At 39.9% G+C, this 27,160-nt stretch overlaps 1 protein-coding gene across 2 annotated transcripts in view; it reads left to right on the top strand.

The window, feature by feature from the left end:
* VCL (vinculin) overlaps positions 1-25,524 on the top strand; it is a 114,247-nt gene extending 88,723 nt beyond the window's left edge. The window contains exons 11-22 of one of the 2 annotated variants that reach the window (XM_081268674.1): positions 584-774; positions 2,412-2,611; positions 4,069-4,197; positions 8,154-8,303; positions 10,560-10,668; positions 11,788-12,090; positions 13,228-13,352; positions 14,795-14,980; positions 17,841-18,044; positions 20,045-20,248; positions 20,625-20,729; positions 24,052-25,524. In XM_081268674.1, coding sequence (XP_081124800.1) covers positions 584-774; positions 2,412-2,611; positions 4,069-4,197; positions 8,154-8,303; positions 10,560-10,668; positions 11,788-12,090; positions 13,228-13,352; positions 14,795-14,980; positions 17,841-18,044; positions 20,045-20,248; positions 20,625-20,729; positions 24,052-24,198 — 2,053 coding nt within the window. In that variant the 3' untranslated portion in view covers positions 24,199-25,524. The remainder of the gene's footprint in view (positions 1-583; positions 775-2,411; positions 2,612-4,068; positions 4,198-8,153; positions 8,304-10,559; positions 10,669-11,787; positions 12,091-13,227; positions 13,353-14,794; positions 14,981-17,840; positions 18,045-20,044; positions 20,249-20,624; positions 20,730-24,051) is intronic. The other variant, XM_081268675.1, reaches the window with a different exon arrangement.
* Positions 25,525-27,160: the final 1,636 nt, after the last annotated feature.

The following is a 27,160-nucleotide window of genomic DNA, read 5'->3' on the forward strand; positions in this document are numbered from 1 at the left end:
GAACCCTGACTGACTCCATCAAAGTAAGTATGACAAGTTTTTTAACTTTGTGTCTCTCTTTTTTTTTTTTAAATAATATTGGTATTTATCTTATAGAGTTTTGGCGAGGATAAGATAATAAAAGAAATGTGATTGCAACAGTAACCTTGCAGGATTAGGACTCAAAAGATAGTATTGCTGGTTCTACTATAACTACTTCAACTACTATTACTACTGCTACTACTACAACATCAGCAAATATGGCTATCTAAGCACTTCTAGTTCCACGAGTAACTAGTGTTTTCAGGACTGGCAGACTGAGTATGCAGGTAACCTACTGGTTTTTGATTGAGCTCAGGTAACCAAATGATTGAACTTGGTTGGGTTAAATTGACTCAAACTCACAATTAATGCCTTAACCAGGACAAAAATTTTGAATTTAAATTAATAATTTCTTATTTAAGATCCAAATAAGCCACTATTTTCAACCAAAGTTAATAATAATCATTAGCAATTTGTCATCTCATTACCATTTTCATTAGCAACGAAGTCATCTCAATGTAAACAGTCTGTTTTAACAGAATGGCTGTTCTTTTCTCTGTAGGGGGAAAGGAGATTCCCCGGAGGCTCGAGCATTGGCCAAACAGGTGGCCACGGCCCTTCAGAACCTGCAGACCAAAACCAACAGGGCTGTGGCAAACAGCAGACCTGCCAAAGCAGCTGTCCACCTTGAGGGCAAAATCGAACAAGCACAGCGATGGATTGATAATCCTACAGTGGATGACCGGGGAGTTGGTAAGGACCTTAGCACAAATCAGCAGGTTGTTGATAGGGGTCTTGTAACATTTGTAATAAGGTGCTGAAAGGGTTCTTCAGTCATTGGTGAGTCAGGCATTTTTCAGTGTGATTCCATTTCCAAATATAGCCAATATAATCCCTATGATTTAGCAAAGAAGCATTAAAGAAAGAACGATTTTGATATATGCAAATAGAAGAACACTCATGGCAGCAAGGAATGGTGGTGCCCACCTGTAATCCCAGCAACTTGGGAGGCTGAGGTAGGAGGATTACAAATTCAAGGCCAGCCTCAGTAACTTAGTGAGACCCTGTCTCAAAACCCAAACAAAACAAAACAAAAAAGTGCTCAGTGGTAGAGTGTTACATAGTGTAACATATAAGAGGCCCCCAATCCCCAATATAATCCCCCTTCTTTTCCCCAAAATGGACACATGCATTTGTGCACATGTGCACATGCACACACATGTGCACACACACACAGGAGAGATATTCATATCAAAAGTGAAACTTTGAATTAATATCAGTTCTATGTATACTTCTATTTTATAGTATTTCTGTGTTCACAGTCCTTGCCAAGTATCCAGATAAATATAATTTTTGAAAATAGTGAAAGGCACTTAACATTATTTTAGTTTGAAGTCTCTTTCATCACACAATCAACCTGAAAAATTTTTAACTTAAAATTTTGACTTTGGGGATATTTTAAGAATGGTTTTGTAAAAATTTATTTTGTGATAGCAAGTCTGCTAAAGCTGAAAGATCTATTTACTCCATTTGCCATATTTGTTGGATCAACAGATAAATTTTTAAATTGGTGATGTCTAGTGTCAATAAGGGGCTAAGGAATTGGGCAGGCACATATCTTACAGATATAGGAATAAATTAGTATAGACTTTCTAGGTTTGGTATTATGTCAAAAACTTTTAAAAAGTTCATATTTATTGACTCAGCAATTCAATTTGTAGGAATTTTTCCTAAGAAGTAATTTTTTTCTAAGGAGTCAAAACAAGAATATTTGTTAATAGTTTGAATGTTTAATACTAAGTATGTCAATATGATAAAATGCTACATAGATTTTTAGATTATGTTTGTTACTGTTTGCAGTGCTGGGATTCAGACCCAGGGCCTTGCACATGCTAGGCAAGGCTCTACCAGTGAACTATATCTGCTACTACTAAATCATGTTTTTAAAAGATATTTAGTTAAGTGGGAAAACACTTGGGTTAAAGAAAAGAATCAGGGAACAAAAGTTGGGCTTGGGGTGTAGCTCAGTGATATAAAGCCCTTACGTAGCATGTATAAGGTCCCAAGTTGGATCTTGAAGACCACAAAAAGAAAGAAAGAAAAAAAAAAGAATAAAAGTTAACATATAGGGGCTGGTGATGTGGTTTAGTGGCATACAGCCTGTACTTAGCATGTATGAAGGCCTGGCTTCAATCCTCTGCAAACCCCCCCTTTGGAAGAAAGCATAATTTATCTGTTCTTACTTATGCTTTTTTGTATTTCCAAAATGTTTTCTTTTGTCTGTAAACGATCACTCTACAAAATATTATTTAAAAAACAAACAACTGGAATGCCATTGTGGTTACCTTTTCTAGGTCTATGTGAGTTTTAGTGTTTTCTTCTTGGTCCAGGTCAGGCTGCCATCCGGGGCCTTGTGGCTGAAGGACATCGTCTGGCTAATGTCATGATGGGGCCTTATCGTCAAGATCTTCTTGCCAAGTGTGACCGTGTGGACCAGTTGACAGCTCAGCTGGCTGACCTGGCTGCCAGAGGGGAAGGGGAAAGTCCTCAGGCCAGAGCACTTGCATCACAGCTCCAAGACTCCTTAAAGGTAGAATTTAGGAGCACATGTCATTAGTCGTTTTATGCTTATCATTACTAAAAAATGATGGATGGGAGAGAAAATAATTAAAAATACATAATTTCTGGAGTTTAGGAAAACAAAGAGTATGACCAAAGATATAAGGAAATCTAGAGCTAATTATTAGGAAAAAGCTCACCAGTGTGTGGTAATGACTTAAGTTGTTTTCCAAATTTCACTCAATGAACTCTTTTATGAATTTTGCTCTGTTCATGTTTCACTTGTACTTTTATTTATTTAACATTTTTCTTAAAATGGACTTCTTTTTAAAACTTAAATTAAAAAAAAAAACCTTGTAATAATTCTGAAATCTTATGCTTGATGAGCTGGTTGTATTTTTTCCCTACTATTTTAAAAAGAAATACATAATTATTAAAATAATTTGTCTACATAACACCTAAAATCATCTCCAGTATCACCAGTCAGTATTTGTCACCTACCTTGAAAAATGGGGTGATGGGGATTTCTTTGTATAAATTGAGAAAACTTAACTTGGACTAAGTGAAATAACTATGAAAAAGAGCATGTGACTTCTAAGAATGCTCTTTTTTAGACTCATGTTAAGAAATCTATACATATATACTTTGTTTTTGAGATTTCTTAATTTCCCATTCTTGATTTAGTACTTCCTAAAATAATAAATTGCTTAGAAATTTAACATTGCATCCACCAGATAGTTACCATGGTCATCATCAGGCCTCTCCAGCAGTGGGAACAGTGAGGAATTCTGTCTTCAAGAACTCAAGACCTTTTTGGGCTCAACCCCATGATTTTCAGTGTCATTTCATGAAGACCACCAAGAAAAGAAGCAAAAGTGCTAGGTGCAATGGCACATGCCTGTAACCCCAGCTATAGGAGACTGAGGCAGAGAACGGCAAGTTTGGGACTAGCCTCAGCAATTTAGTGAGACCCTGTCTCAAAATTAAAAAGAACTGGGCTAGGGTTGTGGCTCAGTTTTAGAGCGCTTGCCTGGTGTGTGTGAGGCACTGGGTTTCATCCTCAGCACCACATTAAATAAGTAAGTAAGTAAGTAAATAAATAAATAAATAAATAAGGAAGGGTGTTATGTCCATCTACAACTAAATACATAAAAAAAAATTTAAAAAGAACTAAGGATGGAGCTCAGTTAAAGCACCCCTTAATTTTAATCCTCAGTAAGTCCTCCTCTCCCACCAATAAAAAAAGTAAAATTCCTTGGGGGTCCTATCTATTTCACTAAACATTAATCTCTTAGAGGATAGGATTCATAATTTTGACCTGTACTAGCTCAGTGTTTTGTACACAGATATTAATAAATATTTATTGAATTAAACTCAGAGAATGAATATTTTAGTGAAATAAGGACATTAACATATATGCTTTGGGGATGTTGCTGGAAATTTTCATTTTTAAACAATAAAAAATAAAATAAATTTTTATTTTTTAAGGATCTGAAAGCCAGGATGCAGGAGGCTATGACTCAGGAGGTGTCAGATGTTTTCAGTGATACCACAACTCCCATCAAGCTATTGGCAGTGGCGGCTACTGCCCCTCCTGATGCACCCAGTAGGGAAGAGGTAGGTATCTAAGAGCTTCCATTTCTTCTGTTGGGCAACTCTTTGTAAAGGTAAAATGTTGTTACAGGGTACACATGCAGCAGTGGCTGGGAAGTTGTAGGTGGAAGAGTAGAGGGGGATCTTTTAATTCACGAAGTATATTAGTTATGAAGGTTTTTAATTGCAAACAGTAGAAGACTTGACCATCAGAAAGTTTAGTGACATCACAAGAAACATGGATGTAGGTAGCTCTGGCCTTGCTTGATTCAGAAGCTAAAAATCATGAAAACTGGCATCTCTTATGGTTTTTTTGGTCTTTTCCTTAGGGTATGTGATGACTTTTACTGCCCCAGGTGTCATGTTCAAGGCAGGAAGATATAAGGAATTGGGGCACTCCAGTTTCAACTGTTTATTAGGACATTTTGTTCTCAACACAGAAATCAGGACAGGCATTTTAAATCATTTGATGTCATTATTCTACTCTAAACCTTCCAGTAGTTTCTCCCTGTCCCAAAGTGAAATCAGAGTCCTTACAGTGAACAGTAAGGCCAGTGATGTGCTGGTAAACCAGCTCTCCAGTAAAACGAAAAACAAAAAAATCTGACTTGTAATGTTTGTAGAATTCATGATGTAAATACTCCCAGCATGGCTGTTTTAACATGAAGTCATTGAAAGCAAAGTTGGGAAGAGATAGGCATATTTTACATATTTGGTAAAAATGGCTTCATCACACCACTGAATCTGGTTCCTTGTCTACTTTTCTGACTTCATGTTGGTATTATTATTCTCCCTCTGCATATTCCTCTCTATGAGAACAGAGCTTCTTTTGTATATGTTCTAATCTTGAGGCCTTTGCACTTGTTTTCCCCACAGATTTTATTATTCACTCACTTTCTTCAGTTTTCTATTGAAATATCATTTTTGGATTACTACCTAAAATAGCAACTCCAATCCCAGGGATTTCTTTATCTCCTTATCTTACTTTTCTCTATAGCATTTATCAACATTTGATATAGTTTATTTTTATTGTCTGTGTCACTCAAATTAGCACGAAAGCTCCACGTGGGCAGAGACTTCATTTTGTCATTGCTTTATTGCCAGTTCCTAGTGTAATACCTGACACACAGTTAATGCTGAATAAAAGAAAGTAAAGGCTTTCCCAGAAATCCTCCAGGAGACCTTCACTTATGTCTCCTTGTTTAGAACTCTGTTGCATGGTTACCTCAGCTGCAAAAGAATCTGGCAAAGCAAGTATTTGGTTTTTCAGCCTTTATAGTACTGGCAGCAAAGAAGAGATTTTTGGGTCAGGCAAACTAATCCAAAGGTGAAGGTTTGTGTTATTCTTATTTGCTACTGACGCCTATTTTCTTTCTCTGGCCTCAATTACTAGGCAGTTCAATTCATGGTCTCCTCAGGCTAGGAGGATTTGCTACTCTTTTGTTCCAGCCTTCTTTGATTTTTGGACTAGTAGATCCAACTATTTGCTCATCCTTTCCAGCTAGATGCTTCATTAGTTCCTCAGCATATGTTGACCTTCTGTTATCCCTTGGTAATTTGCATGTCACCATGGACTTTCCTTCTCCCCATCTTCTCATATCAATAAATAACTCAGGCATCTTAAGTTGATCTCACAAATATTTCTTAAATCCTTTCTGTTTTCCATTAGTATTGTCACAGCTCTGATTCTGATGTTTATTCCTCACTTCCTGCATGCCTGCATAACTCTGACTGGTCTTCTTTGAATCTGTCACTAGCCCACCAATTAAAAACAAAACCAAATCTGATCCTGCTATTCTCCTGGTTAAATGCATCAGTGAGACTTATCTTCAACATAGGATAAAAACGGAGCTCTCTGATCTGGCTTTTAATATCCTTTCTATGTCAATTTCCTACAAACCCTTGATTCTCAGTTTATGCCCCAGAAATACATAGTTGCTTGTAGTTTCTTGAATATTCTGCCCTTTCTATGTCTTTGTTTTGTCTGCCCCTTCTTTTTTTCTACCTTTTCCCTCTTTATTATGCTTTACTTCCTGGAGAGTTAATTACCTTTTCCTTTGCTCCATTAATATCAGTGTATAGCTCTATTTTTGCACATAGAATACCATATTGCAAGTATCTATTGGCTCTTTTTCCCCCACTAGGCTGTGATCTCCTTAAGATGCAGATATTGTTTCATTTACTTTGGTATCTTCAGCACCTATCCCAAAATTTGTTATGTAGTAGATGGTCAGTAAACTTTGGCTGAGTGCCAAGAAAATTATACTAAGCAGTCAGTTAAATCAGAGGGAGCATGATATATGGTTTGGGAGGAGATGCCAAAAGACCAGTTATTTATTTCAATAAAATGGCTCAGGCCGGCTAGGAAAAACTTCTCCTTTAAAAAGTAAATATAGCAACTTCTCTAATGAAGATGTTAAGAGATGACATCAAACTACTGCTGAAAATATAGTCAAATGCAAAATCTTGGCCACAATATACCTCCTCATAAGTTTAGCCTTAGCCACTAGCATCATGTATACACAAACAAGGGTTGAGCCAGTTGTAGTGGCTCATGCCTGTATTCCCAGCTGCAGTTCAGTGATAGAGCACTTGCCTAGCATAGGATGTGCAAGGCTTTGGGTTCAATACCCAGTACCACCACCACCAAAAAATAAAACACTAAAAAAAAAAAATAATAATAATAAAAAAAGAAAGAAAGAAAAAGAAATAAGGACTGAGACCAGGAAAAGGGGACTAGGAGATCAGAGATTTCAGGCAGAAGTTTTGAGCATGAAATGTCAGGAATTTAGAAAACTAATTCTAACCAAGAGACCAGGATAGGAAAGAGACTCAAGAGGATAGACATAGGCTGGGTATGGTGGTATAGGCCTATAGTCCCAGCAAAACAGGAAGTTAAGGCAGGAGGATTGCAAGTTCAAGATCAATTTAGCAAGACTGTCTCAAAAATTTAACAAAAACAAGAACAACCCTCCCGCCCCCCGCAAAAAAACCCACATAAATCCCAGAACATTGGCAATGAGATTGGAACTTGTTTGAGCCAAGAAACCTTTAGAGATTATCTGCCTTGAATTTGAACTCGGTGGGCAGACCCTCAGGAGGAGGTAAATAAAGAGGATGTATTCTGTAGGGAGTTCGACATCTTCTGTGCATAATGTAAGCCTGACCCAGTGCTATTTGGTATGCCTTGCTTTTTCAAGTGTCACTTCTAAAAACGTTATCCAAATAAATGATGGAAGAACTTATCATTTCAAGTAGGTTAAATAGCCCTATTTGTGGTATATAACCTTGCATGGTATTCACATTGAAGGAAAAGTTAACTTTTTATAATTTGAGAGCTGAATAACAAATAAGTAGATAATTTTGCATTTGGGATTAATAAAAGTCAGCTATCCTTACCCTATGTCAGGTCCAGAGTATGAGCACCAGGTTTCATTTTTTTCTATGAAGGTCAAGGGAAGTGTTTTTACAACATTAATGGTAATGGGATATACGAGGGATACTTTTTTTTGGAAGCTAGAACTCAGTTTAGGACTTTTAGTCCTAAGCTTGTGATGCTTTCAACTACCTATAGTAGCTGAGTAGGTTTGTATGTCTTCTTCAGATTAGAGGATAAACCTTTTGGAAACTGGCCTTAGTCTTTATCTTTAGGGATGCATGTGTGCGTGCGTGCATGTGTGTTTGTGTGCGTAAGTGTGTATACAGGATGCTTGTGGCTAAGGCTAAACCTCTGAGGAGGTATATTGTGGTCAAGATTTTGCATTTGACTATAGTTCAGCAGTAGTGTGATGTCATCTCTTAACATCTTCATTAGAGAAGGTGCTACATTTGCTTTAAAGAAGGAGTTTTTCTTAGGTGGCCTGAGCCATTTTATTGAAATAAATCTTCTTTTTATTTTAATTAGTTATACATGACAGCAGAACTTGGAGCACAGCTTTTCATGAAATAAATATTCTTAATGTCTTTGTATTTTCCTCAAGGTATTTGATGAGAGGGCAGCAAACTTTGAAAACCATTCAGGAAGGCTTGGAGCTACAGCAGAGAAGGCGGCTGCTGTTGGTACCGCTAATAAATCAACAGTGGAAGGCATTCAGGCATCAGTGAAGACTGCTCGAGAACTCACACCCCAGGTTGAGTTTTGCTTGCTCTTTATTTCAATACTCATTATACAGTGTTCAGTAAAGAAAGTTAATTACAGAACACTTTCTATACAATTGTGAATACCAACTGTATGATCACATTAAAAAATATTCATAATGTAAAACTTAGTGATTTCTAGAATTAGTATTTTATGGGACTTTTAACTTTATACATTTATGTATTGTTTGAATTTTTAAATAATGGCCATATATTAGTTTTGAAAGTAAAAATAAAGCTGGGTGTGGTGAAACATACCTGTAATTCCAGCAACTGGGGAGGCTGAGGCAGGAGAATTGCAAATTTGAGGCCAGCCTTAGCAACTTAGTGAGACCCTAGGCAACTTAGTGAGACCTTGTCTCAAAATAAAAAGTAAAAAGGGCTGGGGAAGTAAAAAGCTCAGTGGTAAATCCTCTTGGCTTAAAGCCCAGTGCTTCCCTGCCCACTCCCCCAAAATAGAAGTAGAAAAAACTAGTAAAGCAGCTCTTCTAATGAACACACATATATAGTTAGGAAAATTCTTAGATGATCTTGAGAGGTTAGTTTGCTTATATTTTAGAGTTTATATCTTTTCCCTGACATCTCTTTGAGGGAATAAAAAACGAAAAGAAAAAAAAGCCCATTTGTTTCCATAGTGTGTTTTCTTTTTTTTACTTAATTGTATAACCAAGGTGTACAATGAATTATATAATCAAAGTATAGCTAGTACATTTGGGAGCAAAGAAAATTGAGAAAAAAAAGAAAAAAAATTACACAGGAATTAAAGTCGTAACAGGTAATAGATTTTCTTTAAAAATCAGTTCAATGTGATTTAGCTTGATGTTTGTGCAACTTCTATTCAGATTATAGAAAATTTATTTTTTTCATTCATTTATTCAGCAGATATTTATTAAGGGCTTGAAATACACAGGGAACCATATTAGGCTTTATAAATCTATAATACTGAATTTCATAGGAACTTGTGGGAAGAGAGCATATCTTATTAATTATTCAGCTTTTGCCTGTGTCACATGTTAGCAAATTAAATTCATACATTCTGTCTCCTTCTCTCCATGTTTGTGGTGCTGGAGATCAAACCCAGAGCTTTGCATGTGCTAGGCAAGTATTCTACCACTGAACTACATGCCCACCACAAATTAGACCTTCCTGAAAGATTACATTCATCCAATTAAAAAAGTCATAAAATACATATATGTCTAACTTTCTTGAAAAACTCCATAAAAATGGAACATAAAACAAACTTTGAGTATAGAACAGATTTCTAAAAAAGAGAAAAAGAAAACTAGGCTTTAAGTTATTAGCTTTAGAGACTGGGGTTGTGGCTCAGTGGTACAGCATTTGCCTTGCACATGTGAGGCACTGGGTTCAATCCTCAGCACCACATAAAAATAAATAAATAAAATAAAGGTATTGTGTAAAAGTTACTAACTTTGGAAAAAATGAGAACCAAACTTGAATCCTTTAAGACCTTGAAGCTTGGTTTTCTCACCTTAGAAAAATGAAACTAACAAATCTAATGGATTGCTCTTAGGAGTAAACATATGCATGTATAGCCTATATTTTACCAGATACTTATGTTATTTCCTTCTATCCCCAAAACTGTCACTGACTAGTCAGGACCTCTTGAGCAACCCACTTAAATTTTCTTTTCTTTTCTAAACAATTTTTTTTCTTAATACTTATTTTTTAGTAGTAATCAGACACAATATCTTTATTTTATTTATTTTTATGTGGTGCTGAGGATCGAACCCAGGCCCTCACACATGCTAGGTGAGCACTCTACCTCTGAGCCACAGCCTCAGCCCCAACCCACTTAAATTTTCTGAGTGTTGGTTTTTGCATCTGCAAAATGAGATATTGCACAGGTTGTTGTTGTCAGGATTAAGTAAGAAATGGATGTGAAAGCATTTTGTAATTTTCTTATTTCCTTAAAATCAGACTATAGGAGCTATGGCTGTGGCCTGTAGTAGAGTGCTTACCTGGCATGCATAAGGTCCTGGGTTTCATTTTATACACACACACACACACACACACACACACACACACACACGGCCATTGACATTTTTCCCCCTCTCTGCAAAGAGTCTACTCTGGGGAGCCAAACCTAGTGTGTTCACCCTAAAGAGACCTGTCAGTTTTTGGCTTTATGGTGCCATCTCTTGGTGAAGAGGAGAAGGCTTCATTGCAGATTTGTAATTTGAGTATGAGGGTACTCTGCTGGTGTTGAAAAGTTGTTTTGTCATTGTCAGGTCATCTCAGCTGCTCGCATCTTACTGAGGAACCCTGGAAATCAAGCCGCTTATGAACATTTTGAAACCATGAAGAACCAGTGGATTGATAATGTTGAAAAAATGACAGGTAGAGTTTTTGTAAAGTTCTTGTCTGATCCATGAGGAATGAGTTCTGAGAGCCCCAAGCGGGACTGGTTCTATTACTCAGCTATAATTGGATAAAGGGACAGTCATGTGCTCAACAGTGTTCTTGGCCCTGATTAAGGCTGCTGAGCAGTGGCAGCTTCTCATTCAAGCCTTGCAACTTTGTCTGAAGAGAGATTGTTTGAGTCTCTTTTATTTCAGTGCCACCCTCCCAGTGTGATGTTTATTGTTACAGCTCCTATCTTCACTTTGAATAGTGTCTTTGCCCAGTCTGAGGCAGAGTTCAGTTTCAGAGGCTAGGAGGCGGTGTTCTTGGATACAGTGGGTGTCCCTGTCATTTTCAGTGGGTTCACATTTCAAGGAACCACAATAGCTACTATTTAATAGAACTTGTCTCAGAGTTTCCTTCAACTTATCAGCTACGTAGTTTAAAAAAAGAACAGAAGAAACCAACCACCAACAAACCTGTGTCTGTACGACTGAAGTAGCAAGTAGCACTTCTGAATCTTCTTCATTCTCTGTGGAGGGTGAGATAGGAGAGAAGGGACGAAATGAAGAGTGTAGGCTCTTCGTTGTTCCTGCAGAACCCGCTGACAGGGGTCTATAGCAGCCAGAGATGAAAGTGGAGCTCCCGCAGTGTCTGAAGAGAGGTAACAGAAACAAGAAACAGGCTTTTAGGGTTATTGGAATCCTCTGCGTGGCTCATCTTGGGCACTGCATGCTGCCAACAACCAACAGATGGCTTGGGAGTGAGACGGGAAGAGAGAAAATGTTATTAACAGATAATGTGGTGATGTGGTGAAGGTTTCAGACATGATCTTGGTTTCCTCCTGATGTCTTTGCATTTCTGGTTGTCTGTGGTGGATACAAGACCAGCGACCACGGTTGGTATAAATATTGCAAATCCATATAGCCTATCTGACTGTGTCTTCACTTTTTTCTTCAGTGGTGTTTACCTGGAAGCTTACGGTTGTGTAGGGATAACTTTTAGCTGAAAGATAGAGTATTGTAGTTTATCATGAGAAACAAATAGAAATGAATATTTTGGAGTCTCTTATTCTTCTAAAACAGAAATTAAATTCCATTTTTGGTCTCTTGACAGGGCTGGTGGACGAAGCCATTGATACCAAATCTCTGTTGGATGCTTCTGAAGAAGCAATTAAAAAAGATCTGGACAAGTGTAAGGTAGCCATGGCCAACATTCAACCTCAGATGCTGGTTGCTGGGGCAACAAGCATTGCTCGTCGGGCCAACCGAATCCTGCTGGTGGCGAAGAGGGAGGTGGAGAACTCTGAGGATCCCAAGTTCCGTGAGGCTGTGAAAGCTGCCTCTGATGAATTGAGCAAAACAATCTCCCCTATGGTGATGGATGCAAAGGCTGTGGCTGGAAACATTTCTGACCCTGGTAAGCAACAAAGCATGGTGGTGAGATAAGGTGCACCTCACAACCGCCACATACAAAGTCTACACACACTTAGTCTGAGAATACTAGGCTAATCATTTTCTGTCCACACCTCTGCAGTATTGGCAGGTGTGTAGATATACTGGTTCAGCTTCACTATGCTTTCTTAATGTTGTCTGGCTAAACAGTTCTTAACCCTGTTCAATCATTATTTTGAAAATTTCTCAAAAGATGACTAATCAGTTTGCCATATATATAATATATAAGCTTATGTTTATAAGCTTATATAATACTGTTGTAACTTCTTGTGTATTTTTCTCTATAAAGCATTTTATTTTTCTGTCAAATATGGAGGGCTAAAGTTAACCTCTCGTCTCTTAGGCCCTAAAGAATCTGGGTTTTTATCAGCTGAATTTTGATCATATTTTCAGTATCACTGAAGGAGAGTGTAATTGGAGCCACTCCTTTGGTTGGAATCATCTGAATTCCTTCCTGTTTTGAACACCCAATATTTCTATTCTCATTTGTGAGTAGAATCCAGTGAGAGAGTGGAAAGGAAGCGCTGGTTTATCCACCCCTGACTCAGGCAGAATCTTTCTGATGTTCTTAACCCACCATCATAAAGGACATAGTTGGTTCACTAATTGGAGTTTCTCATATTTTGAAGATTCCTGAATTCCAGCTCAGCATAAATGGCTAACATGCTGAATGCCAAATAGAGCAAAGGTTTAGGGAGAAAGGTGGGAAGTACTCTGGGGAATGTATGCCCAATCTGAAACTGACATGTCCCACATTCTGCATTGAGCAGATAACTCTTGACTGTGTCATCATCAGAGAGGTGATGGGTACCACCTGAGGCCAGAGTGTTCATGCCCAAGAATCTCTTGATTACTTGTTTGTTGTCCAGTGAGCAGGCACGCTGAACACTATAGGAACAGCTGGTTTGTGAGACTTCCTACTCTTTTCAGGCCTCAGGACATCTGACTTACCCTATCTCCCTTCCCCTTTAGCCACTGCCTATGATGCTTACTGGCAGCTTCACATTCAGCTTTTGTTGATAGAAACCAGTTCTTTTGCTAGACAGACAGTGCTTTGGGGCACTGACCTACCCAGCTGAAAATGAGAGTATCTTGTGTTTAGGCCTGCAAAAGAGCTTCCTGGACTCTGGATATCGGATCCTGGGAGCTGTGGCCAAGGTCAGAGAAGCCTTCCAACCTCAGGAACCTGACTTCCCACCTCCTCCACCTGACCTTGAACAGCTCCGAGTAAGTAAATTCAGAGAGATGGGGAGTGTTGAGCAGCAGGGTGTTGAGAATGTAACGAGAGAGAAGTAAACTGTATTTTAGATTTTAAGAATCAAGTGGCTTGGTTTAGCTTTTACTTGAACTTAAGTCAGAGGCTTATCTTGATTTTTATTCCCAAATTTAGTAGAGTCAAAATCCAGTGCTTATATATGGGTTGGTAGGTATCTGTGCTATTGGCCTCCTGTGATGGGGTGTGCCTGGAACAGAGAAGCTGGCTTTGGTAAGTGTGGATGTAATGAATGATGAGGTAGTGAGCTATGGTAAAATCCTTGCACAGCTTGTGAGGAGGAAATTTCATGTGTTCCCAATTGCTAATGGTGTTTAGAATCTTGTATAGGTTCTTTCCTTTACTTGACTGTTATTTTTTCTTGTTAGAAAAAAGTAATATATGCTTTTCTAAAAAAGTTTTATCAAACCTTAGTTTAAAATCATTTGATACTGGCGAGGAGTATCAAAGTACCTTGAATCCATGATTTAGCAGCAAGTTCAATGGGCAATATCTTGCAAATACAAATCCAAGAAATAGATATAGTGATTATATTTAGATACTTACTCCAACTAACATTATTGGGAATACCTTGATATAGGGAATAATTTATCAAAACAGTAATTTATTTATTTCTTTGACTTATTTTCCCGTATTTAATTTCAGTAGAATATGTTAAGTTGGTCAAAGACAGAATTGGATCATTGTGCTCATAACTGAGAAGTAAATATTGCTTCCCTAATCTCCAACAGTTCTTTGATTTTTTTCCACCCCCCCCCCCCCCCCACCTGAGCTCTTGGTGAGTGGTTGGGGCAGACAGAGGGAGATATTCATGACATTAGGTAGTCATGACATTCACAATCAGGATCTTGGACTAGGGCTGTGGCTCAGTAGTAGAATGCTTTCCTAGCATGCACAAGGCCCAGGGTTCAATCTCCAGCACCACAAAATAAATTAATAAAAGTTCTTCTAATTTAAAAAACAAAACAACAAATAGGTTCACTAAAAAGGTTATAAAAAAGGAATCAGGATCTTAAAGGTAATTTGAGAGATGAAGAACCTAAGGCCTAAGTGAGAAGTTATTTGCCTTTCAGCTGTCCCTTCATAGAACTTGACCTAGAACCCAGAACTTCGATCTTGTGTGGGGATCATCTTTGAGAATCCTTGATCCCGTAGTGTTGTGTATGCCCCTCTGGGATATGACCAACACAGTAACTATTAGCTATTTGTAGAGTGAAAAAAAAAAATGCTTCTGTTGAGATTGCAGCAGGTGGTCCCTGTGGCTCAGTGTGGGTGGTCTTATTTGAAGTCAATGTGGGTGGCTTTTCTAGAGATGCTTTTTAGAGGAAAGGAAAAAATCTTAAGGGGGAGTAGTTCCTAGGATTTTACTTACAAACCTGTTTATTCTCTTTCTTAGCTAACAGATGAGCTTGCTCCTCCTAAACCACCTCTGCCTGAGGGTGAGGTCCCTCCACCCAGGCCCCCACCACCAGAGGAAAAGGATGAAGAGTTTCCTGAGCAGAAAGCCGGGGAGGTGATTAATCAGCCAATGATGATGGCTGCCAGGCAGCTCCATGATGAAGCTCGCAAATGGTCCAGCAAGGTAAGTAATGAAGCTCTTCTTGTCAAGAAAGGATGTCTTTTGAGAAAAAGATGAAGAACTATGCACAAAGCCCAGGAAGAAGAGTCCAGATGGAGTCACTCTCTCCCTCTGCTTTGGTTCCTGTGTTGCCAATAGCATGTTCCTGCCATTACCTGTGATTTAGTGAGATATTTCTGGTGTTTGATAGTTTCTCCTTCTTGCAGCTCAAATGAAATTTGGGATGCCTGTGGTTTGAGAAGAAGATTCCTTTCTTCTTTGTCCATTAGAATGTCAGCTGCACTGACCCTGGATATTTAGGGTCTTTTAGAATTTGCTTATCTTTCTTTTAAAATGTTTTTAGATGTTCCATTGTTAATTGTTGGATCTCCAAATACCAAACTGTCTTTTGTGGGCTGTGCTACAACTAGATGAAATGTTTGCATTCACATTAGAAGCAGATAGATTGGTGTTAGAAGCCGTGTGCTTTGTCTTTTCTCAGAATCATTCTACCTCTCAACTCTAGACAGCTCCAGGCTCATTCCAGCTCAGTGTAAATGTTAATGTGGGGGATGAAAACTTGGATGCCGCAGCAGTTATGCCCCATGAATAACTTACCTGTTTCCTCCTATATGATAATGAGTAGTAGCTTTTCTAGATAAGAGCAATGAAATATAGTTCTTAGTTCTAAACTGTTTCTAGTTTAATCCTAGATCTTTATTTTCACCATCTATTTACCTTTATTCTTTTCATATCCTTCTGTCTTTTAACTTTTACATTGAATGTAGTCCCCGGGACTGCCTACACCTGTAGCTGACCTTGGATTATTATTATTTTCTTTTTCAGGCTGGGAAATTAATCTTGGTTTTTGTTTTGTTTTGTTTTTGTGGTGCTGGGGATTGAACTCAGGGCTTTGTGCATGCTAGGCAAGCACTTTAGCATTGAGCTACACCTAGCCCTTAACTTTGGTTTTTAACGGTGTTTTTCAAAATGCTTATCTGTGCACTCAGGTTCTAAGAAGGAATGAAGACTTTGTAAGTGTTGGACTTGATCTGTGCAATTATTTATAATGATAGCTTTCCAACTGGGGCATGCATACCCTGTTGACCGTGTGGTAGATTCCCTTGTGTATAAAGAGAGTGAGGAATGTGACAGTGAGGGTTGATTTTACTCAAAGGAAATGGAAATTTCATTAAATTTAGATACATTGTACAGTGAAACAAAATATTAATAAATTATGAAGATAAAACATAAAAGGGGCCGACAGTACTGGACTACATATTTTCCCCACTCTGCCATTTGTGACCAGAAAACTTGAGGTCTGAGTGTCTCCTGAGGTCTAAGCATTAGGGGTTTGCCGACTTTGAGTTATGTGAAGTCAGGAACAACTTGAACGGTGTATGTGTTGGGGAGGAATATGTATTTGTGTGTGTGTGTCAATCTGTTTGTCTTTTTATACTTTGTCACTCATCCCTAGCTGCAGTGAGTTAGCCTTTCTGCTCACTACAGAATGGGGTTGAGTCTTGTTGAGACAGAGTTTAGGTGAAAGGATTTAGGTGGTACCTGGACCCCTTTTTGGCCCTGAATCCTCCAACTTAATTTTCACCTTTTGGTGAGACAGATTTTATATATAAGTTGATTGGTACTTTATGTATAAAGATTGATAGCAATCTCAAATATAATTCCATACAAACTCCTACTTCCTTTTGGTTACAGATGTTTGATGTATAGGACCTGTGGTCACTGTCCTTCATGTGAATGGTTTGACTTCATTGAAGCAATTCATTTTGTTTTCTTTTCCCCTCAACCTGTTTTTCAGCATCTGATCCCCCCGTCTCTTCCCTTGATCTCTTACAGTACCCACCTCTGTTACTAAATTCATGTTCTTCCTCTCATGGTCCCTATTCTTTTCATAGGTACCCATTTTGGGCTCCTGTGAGGGTCTTCTGAGCTGAGCCTCATTCATTGGTCAAGTCCATGTGTTGTCCAATCTGTGAATTAGATAAGTCAAGTTTGAGATGAAAGAATCTATTTTGCAATAGGAGAGAGATTTAGGTTGTATTCAAGGAGAAGCTTTTGAGGTTGGTATTAGAAACAGATGTAATAAGATATTGTGGAAGCTTTCTCTCTAAAGACTTTGGGGGGTGGGAGAGCGAGAGAGAGAGAGAGAGAGAGAGAGAGAGAGAGAGAGTGTGTGTGTGTGTGCGCCCGCGTGAACGTGGTTTTCCCTGCAATCCAGACAGGGTATTTTCTTGAGGTTCCTATAGCCGGACCATTGAGGGGTACTTAATGAATCCTCTTCACCCATCATTGATTTCCTACCTCTTTCCTGGTTTGGTGTTTCTTACCTTTGACATATTGTTTTAAATTTTGGATCTTTTAGCTGCAGAGCTGACCTGTCACTTCTTGTGTCCCAGAACAATGTTGTGACCATACAATCCAGAAAAGTGTTCATTTTCTTCTGTTCAAAGCAACTTGTGTGGCTGTATTTACTTTTCCCTTCTAATTCCTTTTAAAGGTAATAAACTACAATTGGGTTTTGCTCCTCAAAATTGTTCTGACATGAGAATTACATGTGTCAAGTTTAATTTTAGTAGTTAAGTGTATAAAAAATATAACTTGCTTTCTTAATATAAATATCTCTGGAAACCCTTTGCTAGTAGAGCAAGACCCTTTTTTTCCTTCACCACAGGGTGACTTGGGCTGAGTGCTGCTGGAGTTCCCCCTTCTGTGGACCCTGGTTCCTCTAGCTCCTGGAGTATGCCATTTTCTTTCCCATCCTAGGCAAGCTTTGGTTACTAAACTAGCTGAAACTCAGTTTCCCAAGTCCTACTGCTCGTACTAACACTATCCCTGTTTCTCATCCTTCCCGCCATCGACAAAGCCGGGTATCCCAGCTGCTGAGGTGGGTATAGGAGTTGTAGCTGAGGCAGATGCGGTTGATGCTGTTGGGTTCTCTGTCCCCTCTGACATGGAAGACGATTACGAACCTGAGCTACTGTTAATGCCATCCAATCAGCCTGTCAACCAGCCCATTCTGGCCGCGGCTCAGTCCTTGCATCGGGAAGCTACCAAGTGGTCTAGTAAGGTACTGATTAGCACTCCCAGTTGGGGACTGCTCCAAATGCATCCGGCCATGTGCAGCCTTGACACATTGCATCACTCATGATCTGTGCGGGTCCTGTGAGTCTGAGCAGGGTGGGTATCTGTTTGTCTGCACCTTGTTGTTAGGACTGGCTTCACAAGTTTGGTAGGTCTGCTAATGCCAGATTAATTGGATTGCACTTATGTTTGGGAGATGAAGAGAAATGGGGTCACTTTTTGAAAGGATTCTTTTTCTTACCAACTTTGTGGCCCTTGCTCAACTTTAAATCTCTTGAGAAGCTGTGGATGCACCTCTCAATGACTTCTAGGTCAGGAACCATTCTCCACCATTAAGAGGTCCCCTGGCCTGACCATTGAGCTTTGGCCCCTACCTCCTGCCCCCGACTGCTCACTGATGGATGGTTTAGGCATATTGATCAGGGTGAGAAGCAGCTTTTATTGCAGGGTCTGTGGGGAGGACTACTTGCTCCCTTGCACTTTCCTGTGTGGCAGATGTTGGCCTTGATGGGAGCCCACAGGGAAGGGACGTCACTGACTGCTTGTTCAGGTTTCTCAGTGGGAGGAGGGATAGATAGTAACAGAGGGGATTTAGTGAACCAAATGCCAAATCTAAAATAAACTGCTATTAATTAGAATGGGGTTTCTGTTTCCTTCTCCAGCATCCTCTTAGCTGAGGTTTTGGGACTGAACCAAAGCTAGTTTGGGGAAAAAGGGGGTTGGTACTGGTCACGTTATTTCCTTTGAAGGTGGCATGTTGCAAGAAGAAATGTTTGAAGAGTGATGGATAACAACTAACCCTGGCGCTACACTATTTCCTAACCAAAGTCTTGAAATTTGGAATGATTCTAGGTCTGTGCTGGAAGAGGTGGTTCAGAGGGCCTCATCTAATATACCCTCACCTCCTGGCTTCTTCCTGTACGTGTTCTCTTCAACCTCAGTTTACTGCCTGAGACATCACACACCTACCAGCATAAACAATTAGCCATTTCATGGTGTCTGTAGAAGTCTCTCACAGAGCACCCTGTAGTGGCATGATTTGCATATGCCTCACTGCATTGTTTATAAATTGAAAAGCAAGAGGGGAGAAATGAGTGGGGCCTGGCCTTTTGAAAATAATGTAGTTGCTGTGATTTTAGGTTGTTTTATGGGCGTAAAATAAATTACTTGTATATATCTTTATTATGACCCATGAAGGTTTTAGTGAACCAAATGCCAAATCTAAAATAAACTGCTGTTAAATAGAATGGGGTTCTGATTCCTTCTCCAGCATCCTCTTAGCTGAAGATTCCATTAATTGGAGGCTTCACTTTAACTGAAGGGGCTGAACAATTGATTCTTGATGTTTTTACATGTGAAAGATTAAAATGATGTTATATTTCAGGCTGACAGGACAAATGAGACACTTGAGGAAAGGCAAGAGCAGATTGGATCAGAAAATTATGCTCCCCTTTCACCAGCTGTGAACAGTTACTTTAGGTTTTACATTCTAGTGAAGTAGTGAGAATTTTGGCTGCTATTTGCAGCCAGGGTAAGGATGAAGAGGATGATTTCAGCATCTGGAAAGGCTCCTCTGTATTTTTCCTCTCTGGCCAGTTCTACTGCTTTTTCTCCTATTACAGAATGAAAATGCCTTTTTCACCAACTCCTTGGCCATGGCCCCATTTTATTGACCCTATTAACCTGGAGATGCTTAAGTGCTTGTTCAGTGCTATGCCTGCAGTGCACATGTTGCCCTTTCCGACTTATATCCAGGTCTTCCTTTTTCAGTCAGGAGATTCTCTGTCTCTGATCAAGTGTCCTGCCTCATCCTCCTCTGTTTCTCCAGTGCTATCCATATCATTCATGAACCGTCCTTTTAATCTTCTTCTCATCCTTCCAGAGGGCTGCTAGAGCAGCAGGCTCTCTCCTCTCCTGTTTTTCTGCTCCTTCCTTAACTTGGCAGAGTGTGGGCAGAGCTCACACTGTATGTTTGCTTCTCTCTAGGGCAATGATATCATTGCAGCAGCCAAGCGCATGGCTCTGCTGATGGCTGAGATGTCTCGGCTGGTAAGAGGGGGCAGTGGTACCAAGCGGGCACTCATTCAGTGTGCCAAGGACATTGCCAAGGCTTCAGATGAAGTGACTCGGTTGGCCAAGGAAGTTGCCAAGCAGTGCACAGATAAGCGGATTAGAACCAACCTCTTACAGGTACCTGGGAAAAGAGGGTGTGTGTTTGGCAGGTTGGGTGGGGAGAGTTGGGAGGAATATGAGGATAATGAGGGAGAGAAGCAGCAGAGAGAAAACTGGGTGAGTAGGGGAAATGGAAAAAAGGGGAAATATTCATGTGAGTTTGGGAAAGACAGACTCAAGAAAGTTTTATTTCTTAGTCAAAGGAAAGAATGTGAATGTGTTGGCTTCTGTATAAAGGGACTGGACTAACCCCAGGAAGAAAAAAAGTGTTTTGTTGTAATTTGAGTGCCTTCTGCATGCTAGCCATTGGAAGTAAAGAAGTGGAAGTCCTCCCCTTGAGGAACGTGTGGGCAAGACAAATATGGACACGTACCAAATTAAACTTTCTCTTTAGGTATGTGAGCGAATCCCAACTATAAGCACCCAGCTCAAAATCCTGTCTACTGTAAAGGCCACCATGCTGGGCCGGACCAACATCAGTGACGAGGAATCTGAGCAGGTATGTATTTGCGGCTTTTGGTTTTTTGCTAGCAGCTTCTGTGCTATTCACTTTAATTCTGTTTTAAAGACATTTTAGCTCTGAATGAAATATTCAGCATGGGGGATGGAGTCTTATGACTCACTTTCTCAGAAGGAGAGTCTTTTGTTATAGAGCTGCATCAGAAATTTGGGACTGGGGGGTTGGGATTGTGGCTCAGTGGTACAGTGCTTGCCTGGCACGAGTGAGGCACCGAGTTTGATCCTCAGCACCACATACAAAGTAAATAAATCAAATAAAGGTATTGTGTCCATCTACAACTAAAAAATATATTAAAAAAAAAAAAAGAAATTTGGGATTGAAAGTAAAGCACTTGGGCAACTTGTGTTACTTTGCAGATGGGAAAATGAGGCATAGGGAGGTTAAACGGTTGAGGTAGCACCACGAATCTGTGCCAGTTAGGCTTCTACTCAGTTCTTTTCTCTCCTACAAAAGGCTTGGCTCTTTTAAGGCTTCTGCTGCCTGTCCACTCCCACGCACTCTGTCTTTTTTGGCTGGAGAGGACTGTCTGCCTTCGGGTGATTTTACAGCCTTGGGGGAATGAATCATGCAGAGTGTGCAGGAGTATGAGGTGGTTAGGCCTGTTCTGAGACTTAAGTGACAGCTCAAGGTGGTGCTTCTTTTGCATTTTCTTTAGTCTTCTCACAGAGAAAGAACGATGGGGGAAGGGTTCTTCTTAACAGTTTGTCCTGTTTCTCTCCGTTGTGGAACTGTGGCCCAGATCTTTCAGAAAACTCTCATTTGCTGGGATTGGTGGTGGGTGCCTGTAATCCCAGAAGCTCAGGAGGCTGAGGCAGGAGGATAGCAAGATTTAAGACCAACCTCAGCAATTTATTAAGACCCTGTCTCAAAATAAAAAGGGCTGGGGGGTATGGCTCTGATAGAGTGCCTCTGGATTTAATCCCCAGTACCTAAAACAAAACAATCCATCCTCATTTGAGCACCCCTTCCTCTTCTTATTTCCCCTCTGGAAGATCCTGCTGTGAGCCACATTCCCCTTTTCTTCTTTTGATAAGGAATACATCTTTGTTGGACTGCCCAGACAGCGCTCATACATGGAGTATGAGGCAATATATATCAGGTGGTTTGGGAGTTAAGAAAATAAGAGACACCATGTTGCCAGGCATGGTGGCGCATGCCTGTAATCCCACCAGTTTGGGAGGCTGAGGTAGGAGGATTATAAGTTTAGGGCCAGCCTCAGCAACTCAGCAAGGCCCACAGCAACTCAGTGAGACTCTGTGTCAAAATAAAAAGTAAAAAGGGCTAGGGTAGAGTATCCCTGGGTCTAATCCCCAGTACCAAAAGCAAAACAGAACAAAAAGACACAATCCTTCCTCTTGGAGAACTCACAAATAATTTAGGTTTCTAGGCCAGAAAACAGAGGGTAGGAGCACTGTAGAAGATACAAGAAGGCTACTTTTCTTGGTTTCATTATTGCTGCTTCCACTACCATATTCTAATCCAGCAGCTCTCACCTAACCTTCTCTTCTCCCAAAACAAGGGAACTGGATCTTCACCCCTAACTCTCATGTATTCTAGGTAGCATTTGGGCATTGGGCTGTTTTCCTGTCATGTGATCTCTTCTGCCTAAAGGTGGGAAAAATTGGAGAAATAAGGATAAGTTTTGAGAGATTCAGGTCTTATTCATTTAACCAACAAAAATTTGTCTTGGGAATATCTACTGTGTTCCATTAAACTGTCTAGTAGTCCAGGTGTGGTGGCATATGCCTGTAATCCCAGCTACTTGAGAGGCTGAGGCAGGAGGATCATGAGTTCCAGGCCAGCCCAACAACTTAGTGAGACCCTGTTACAAGAGAAAAAAATAAAAAGGGCCAGGGTTGTAGCTCAGTGGTAGAGCACTTCTGAATTCAATTCCCAGTTGAACCCACGCACCCCCCCCCCCCAAAAAAAATCCAGGGAAAAAAGGTAGAAAATGACAGTGTGGTAGAATGGAATAAATACACGACTATAAGTGAGAAGTCATGAGTTTTCATCCTGACTCTGTCAGGATGAAAGTTTGGATGGCAATCTCTAGACCTCTCTGCTCCTAAGTCCTTTTGTTGATAAGTGCAAAGATTTACTAATCAGAAATTCAAGCCCATAGTTATTTCTCCCAGAACTGTGATCCCTCTGAAGTTTCATGCATAAATTTAATACACATGAACATTTTTCTCGGGAGAACCCACAACCTCCATTTAAATAGTTATTCTTAGCTAAACAATCATTAAGGTTTCTGACTTTATGTGAGCAGAGTACCAACATTCCATTCCTATATCGTTGTGTTTGGAAGATAAACTTTGGATTTCCATAGATTGATCAGGTGGTTGGTTTATTCATTAATTGAATATTTATGAAATGCCTCCTAATGTGCCAAGAACTGGAGAACAACTGTGAACAAAAACTGACAAAAGGGGCTGAGGATGTAGCTCAGTGCTTGCTTAGCATGTGCAAGGCCTTGGGTTCAATCCTTGGTGCCGCGCGCGCGCACACACACAACCAGGGCTGGGTGTGATGGCGCACACCTGTAATCCCAGCGACTTGGGAGACTGAGGCAGGAGGACTGCAAGTTCAAAGCCAGCCCCAGCAACTTAGTGAGGCCCTAAGCAACTCAGTGAGACCCTGTGTCTTTAAATAAAACATGAAAAAGGGCTGGGGATGTGGCTCAGTGGTTAAGCACCCCTGGGTTCAATCCCTGTTACAAAAGCAAAACAAAAAAACTCAACAAAACAAAAAAAAAACATGACAAAAATCTGTCCTCCATTATGGAACTTATATTTTGTATGGACAAACAACCTATCTCAGAGCACAATAATCTAGATAAAACTTAAAATGTTTCAACAAGTGATGATGGATTCTATGGAAAAAAATGAAAGAATTGGAGGTGAGGACTATTGCAAGTTGGGAGGTGGTTTGTGATGTAAAATAATGGGAGAAAGGAAGGCCTCACTGTGGTGACAGTTGAGCTAAAAGATCTGAAGGACATGGGAGGGGAAACCAACATTTACCTAGGGGAAGATTATTCCAGGTAGAGGGGATAAATATCAAGAGTCTGGAGGGGGAGGAATGCACTTGAAAATCAAGAGGTACAGACTATATGCCATCTGAAGGCACAGTACAAGATCATGATGGTCTAGTTTGGGGTCCTTTTTGGTTAATACAGCTAATCCATCAGTGATGAAAGTGAGTACAGGGAATGGTGGCAGTCCATTCTTGGCTTAACCCTATTTTGGAGACAGGATTGCATCAGGGACTACTGTAATGGAGAGTTCTTCTTTCTTGACAGGCCACAGAGATGCTAGTTCACAATGCCCAGAACCTCATGCAGTCCGTGAAGGAGACTGTAAGAGAAGCAGAAGCTGCTTCAATCAAAATTCGAACAGATGCTGGATTTACACTGCGCTGGGTCAGAAAGACTCCCTGGTACCAGTAGGTACCCAGCCAAACCTGGCTGGTACGGAAACCCCTACTGAAAAGAAGAATAATCCGAGTTCCAGAAGCCATCTGGAGTTGCTGGGGGTTGAAAGCCACATCCCAGCCTGACATATCAGAAAGGAATGGGGTCTCTTCACATTACAAAACATTTATACTCTTTGTCATGGACACTGTGAAATATGTCTCCATATAAATTCTGTATTCTCAAACACAGTTAAACTCATGTATACTCTGTCTCAATAGGTGGACTGGGTTTCTAGCCCATGGACTTCACATAAGCTCAGAATTTAAGAGTGAAAACACTAGCCAGACACCCTAGGGGACATTTCTCTCTTGTTTCCTTTTCACCAGCCAGTCAGTTAAGAAAATCTCTGCTTCCAAAAAATTGTTTGGGCTTTCCATGTTGCTGCTGACCCCGCCTGCCCTGGGTTGTACTACCTGGGTCCTTTTCAGAAGTGAGCTTTGCTGCTGCAGGAAAAGGTAGCCTTTGGGAGCCCCAACATATAGGCCTGGATTCATTTCCTGCCTCTCCCCAATTTAATTCAAGTTTCCACACACTAGCAAACTTCACTGTCAGGAGGAAATCACAGAATCATGATTCTGTCTTTACTATGCCCCTGAGCAATGTCTGTGCTAGGGAAACTTCTTGTCCCATGGCAGTCCTCAGCCTGCCAAGGTAACCATCCCATGAATACACTGTGTGCCCTGGTGCTCTCTGTCACTAGAGGGGCAGAGTAGCCAGGGTGTGGCCCTGCCCATCTTCCCAAGGGGGTCATGCCCAGGCGTTCCATGCTTTGTCACTGCCTGCAAAGGTCTGTGCTGAGGACTTATCATTCATTCTTAGCTCTTTATTGTTCTTTTTTAAGCTGAAATGCTGCATTTAATTTTTAACCAAATCATGTTCTGGCTTTTGTAGTCTTCCCCTAAACCCTTCCTAAATAAGATTTTAAAATATATGTAGGTGTTCTTTCTTTTCTTTTTTGGGAAATTGGAGTCTCACTATGTTGCCAAGCCTGGTCTCAAACTCCTGGGTTCAAGGGATACTACTGTCTTGACCTCCTGAATAGATGGGACTACAGGCATATGTCACTATACTTTGGTTTGTATGTAATTTCGAAAGATCCTTTTTATCCTTTGGAAATTCAGTTCATAAGAATTAGTACTAGACCTCTGAGATTAATGAAAAGGCAATCCTGTTAAAGGACACTTCTATCTAAGGGAGAGTGGTATTTGCAGACTAGAATTTGAATGCTTCTGGGACTAAATCAATGGTAAATACTCCTGGAATTCCTACTTCCCTTCAACCAACTAAACCAAGCCCCTTTATACTCTCCTAAATATAACTGAAAATAATGAGCATAATATTTAATCATCACCATAGTAAATTTCCTATTACGCAAAGTTAAAAGGCAATTTTTCCTCCCCTCCCCCGGACACTTATCACTGCTGCCTAAGCATTCTCCAGCACGTAAACCATATTTCTTTCCAAACCCAAAATGAAAAAAGTAAAGGAGTGAGACCCCTTGTCTAAATATTCTTTCCTTTCACCCCCCCAATGTGTGTTAGATCCCATCATCAAATGTACAGCACTTGTCTTAAGGTGGTCCTGCACACTCAGGCTACCTCTATTTCCTTTTAACTGATAAAAAATTATTTTAAGGCCCTCAGCATATTTGTATAATTGCTTACCTGATATAAATGCAATATTAATGCCTTTAAAGTATGAATCTATGCCAAAGATCACCTTTTGTTTTACTGAAGATTACTTAGAAGAAATAAGAAAAATCTCTGTTCTTCAAGTTCTTCTGGTGTTGAGACACTGGTTTTACACTTTATGCCAGATGTGCTTTTCTCTAACAACAGTGCTCAAGACACAGTGAAGCAAACAAAACAAAACAAATCCCTGAATGGTAGAGGTGTCACCACTTTAAAAAAAAAAAAACATTTGTAAGCTAGGATTTGTTATATGCAAATATTTTCTGCTTCCTCTTTTTTCTGTTTAAAACAATAAAATGCATTTGTATAAATAATGCTCTAAAGTTGGATGTTATTTTAGTAAGAACTTTTAGGTCAAGTTTTTCCTTTATTTTTGAAGAATAGCCAATTAAACTAATCCTTAAGACCTGGAAACTAAAGATGTAGAAATCGACAACAGTATTTTAACTTAACAAGGATCTGTGTGATAAAGGACAACTTTGGGGATTATATACTAGAAGTAGCAGTGACAAAGGTTAACAGAAGGCAGAAAGTAGCCAGATGACACAGATCACCCACTGGTTGAAGAAGTCTTTCTATTTAATAGGAATGACCATCTCTATCCCTTAAAAAGCCGAAGTTATTAAATGTGCAGAACCACAAATCCATTTTTTTATATTCTAAAATTCAGCATAGGAAGGTTCTCAAGGACCTACCAGGGCTCTGGGGCAGAACTAGCTTTTGGAGACATATTCCTCTTCTTAAGCCCCGACTAGAACAGTACTAGGAGATTTTTAAAAAATATTTTTAATTGTAGATGGACACAACATCTTTATTTTTTTAATATGGTACTGAGAATTGAACTCAGTGCCTCACACATGCTAGGCAAGTGCTCTACCACTGAGCCACAATCTCAGCCCACACTAGGAGATTCTTGGACAGAGCTGGAACATAACAGTTTTTGCCTGATTTTTCTAGATCTGCAAAGGTTAAATATCATTAAAGGTTGAAACGTGGGCTGAGGCTGTCGCTCACTGATAGACTGCTTGCCTAGCACGTGTGAGGCACTGGGTTCGATCCTTGGTACCACATACAGAAATATAAAGTCATGCTGTCCATCTACAACTACTAAAAAAAAAAAAAAAAAAAAAAGTGATACTTAAAAGTGTTGCTAACTGCATTTATCACTGCTTTTATCACCTACCTACAAAAGCTTCCAACCATACAGGCGGATTCTAGCCTGCTTGAATTAAAGAGAAATGTCC

This window comes from Spermophilus citellus, assembly GCF_964194105.1.
Source record: "Spermophilus citellus genome assembly, chromosome: 15".
Lineage (NCBI taxonomy): Eukaryota > Metazoa > Chordata > Mammalia > Rodentia > Sciuridae > Spermophilus > Spermophilus citellus.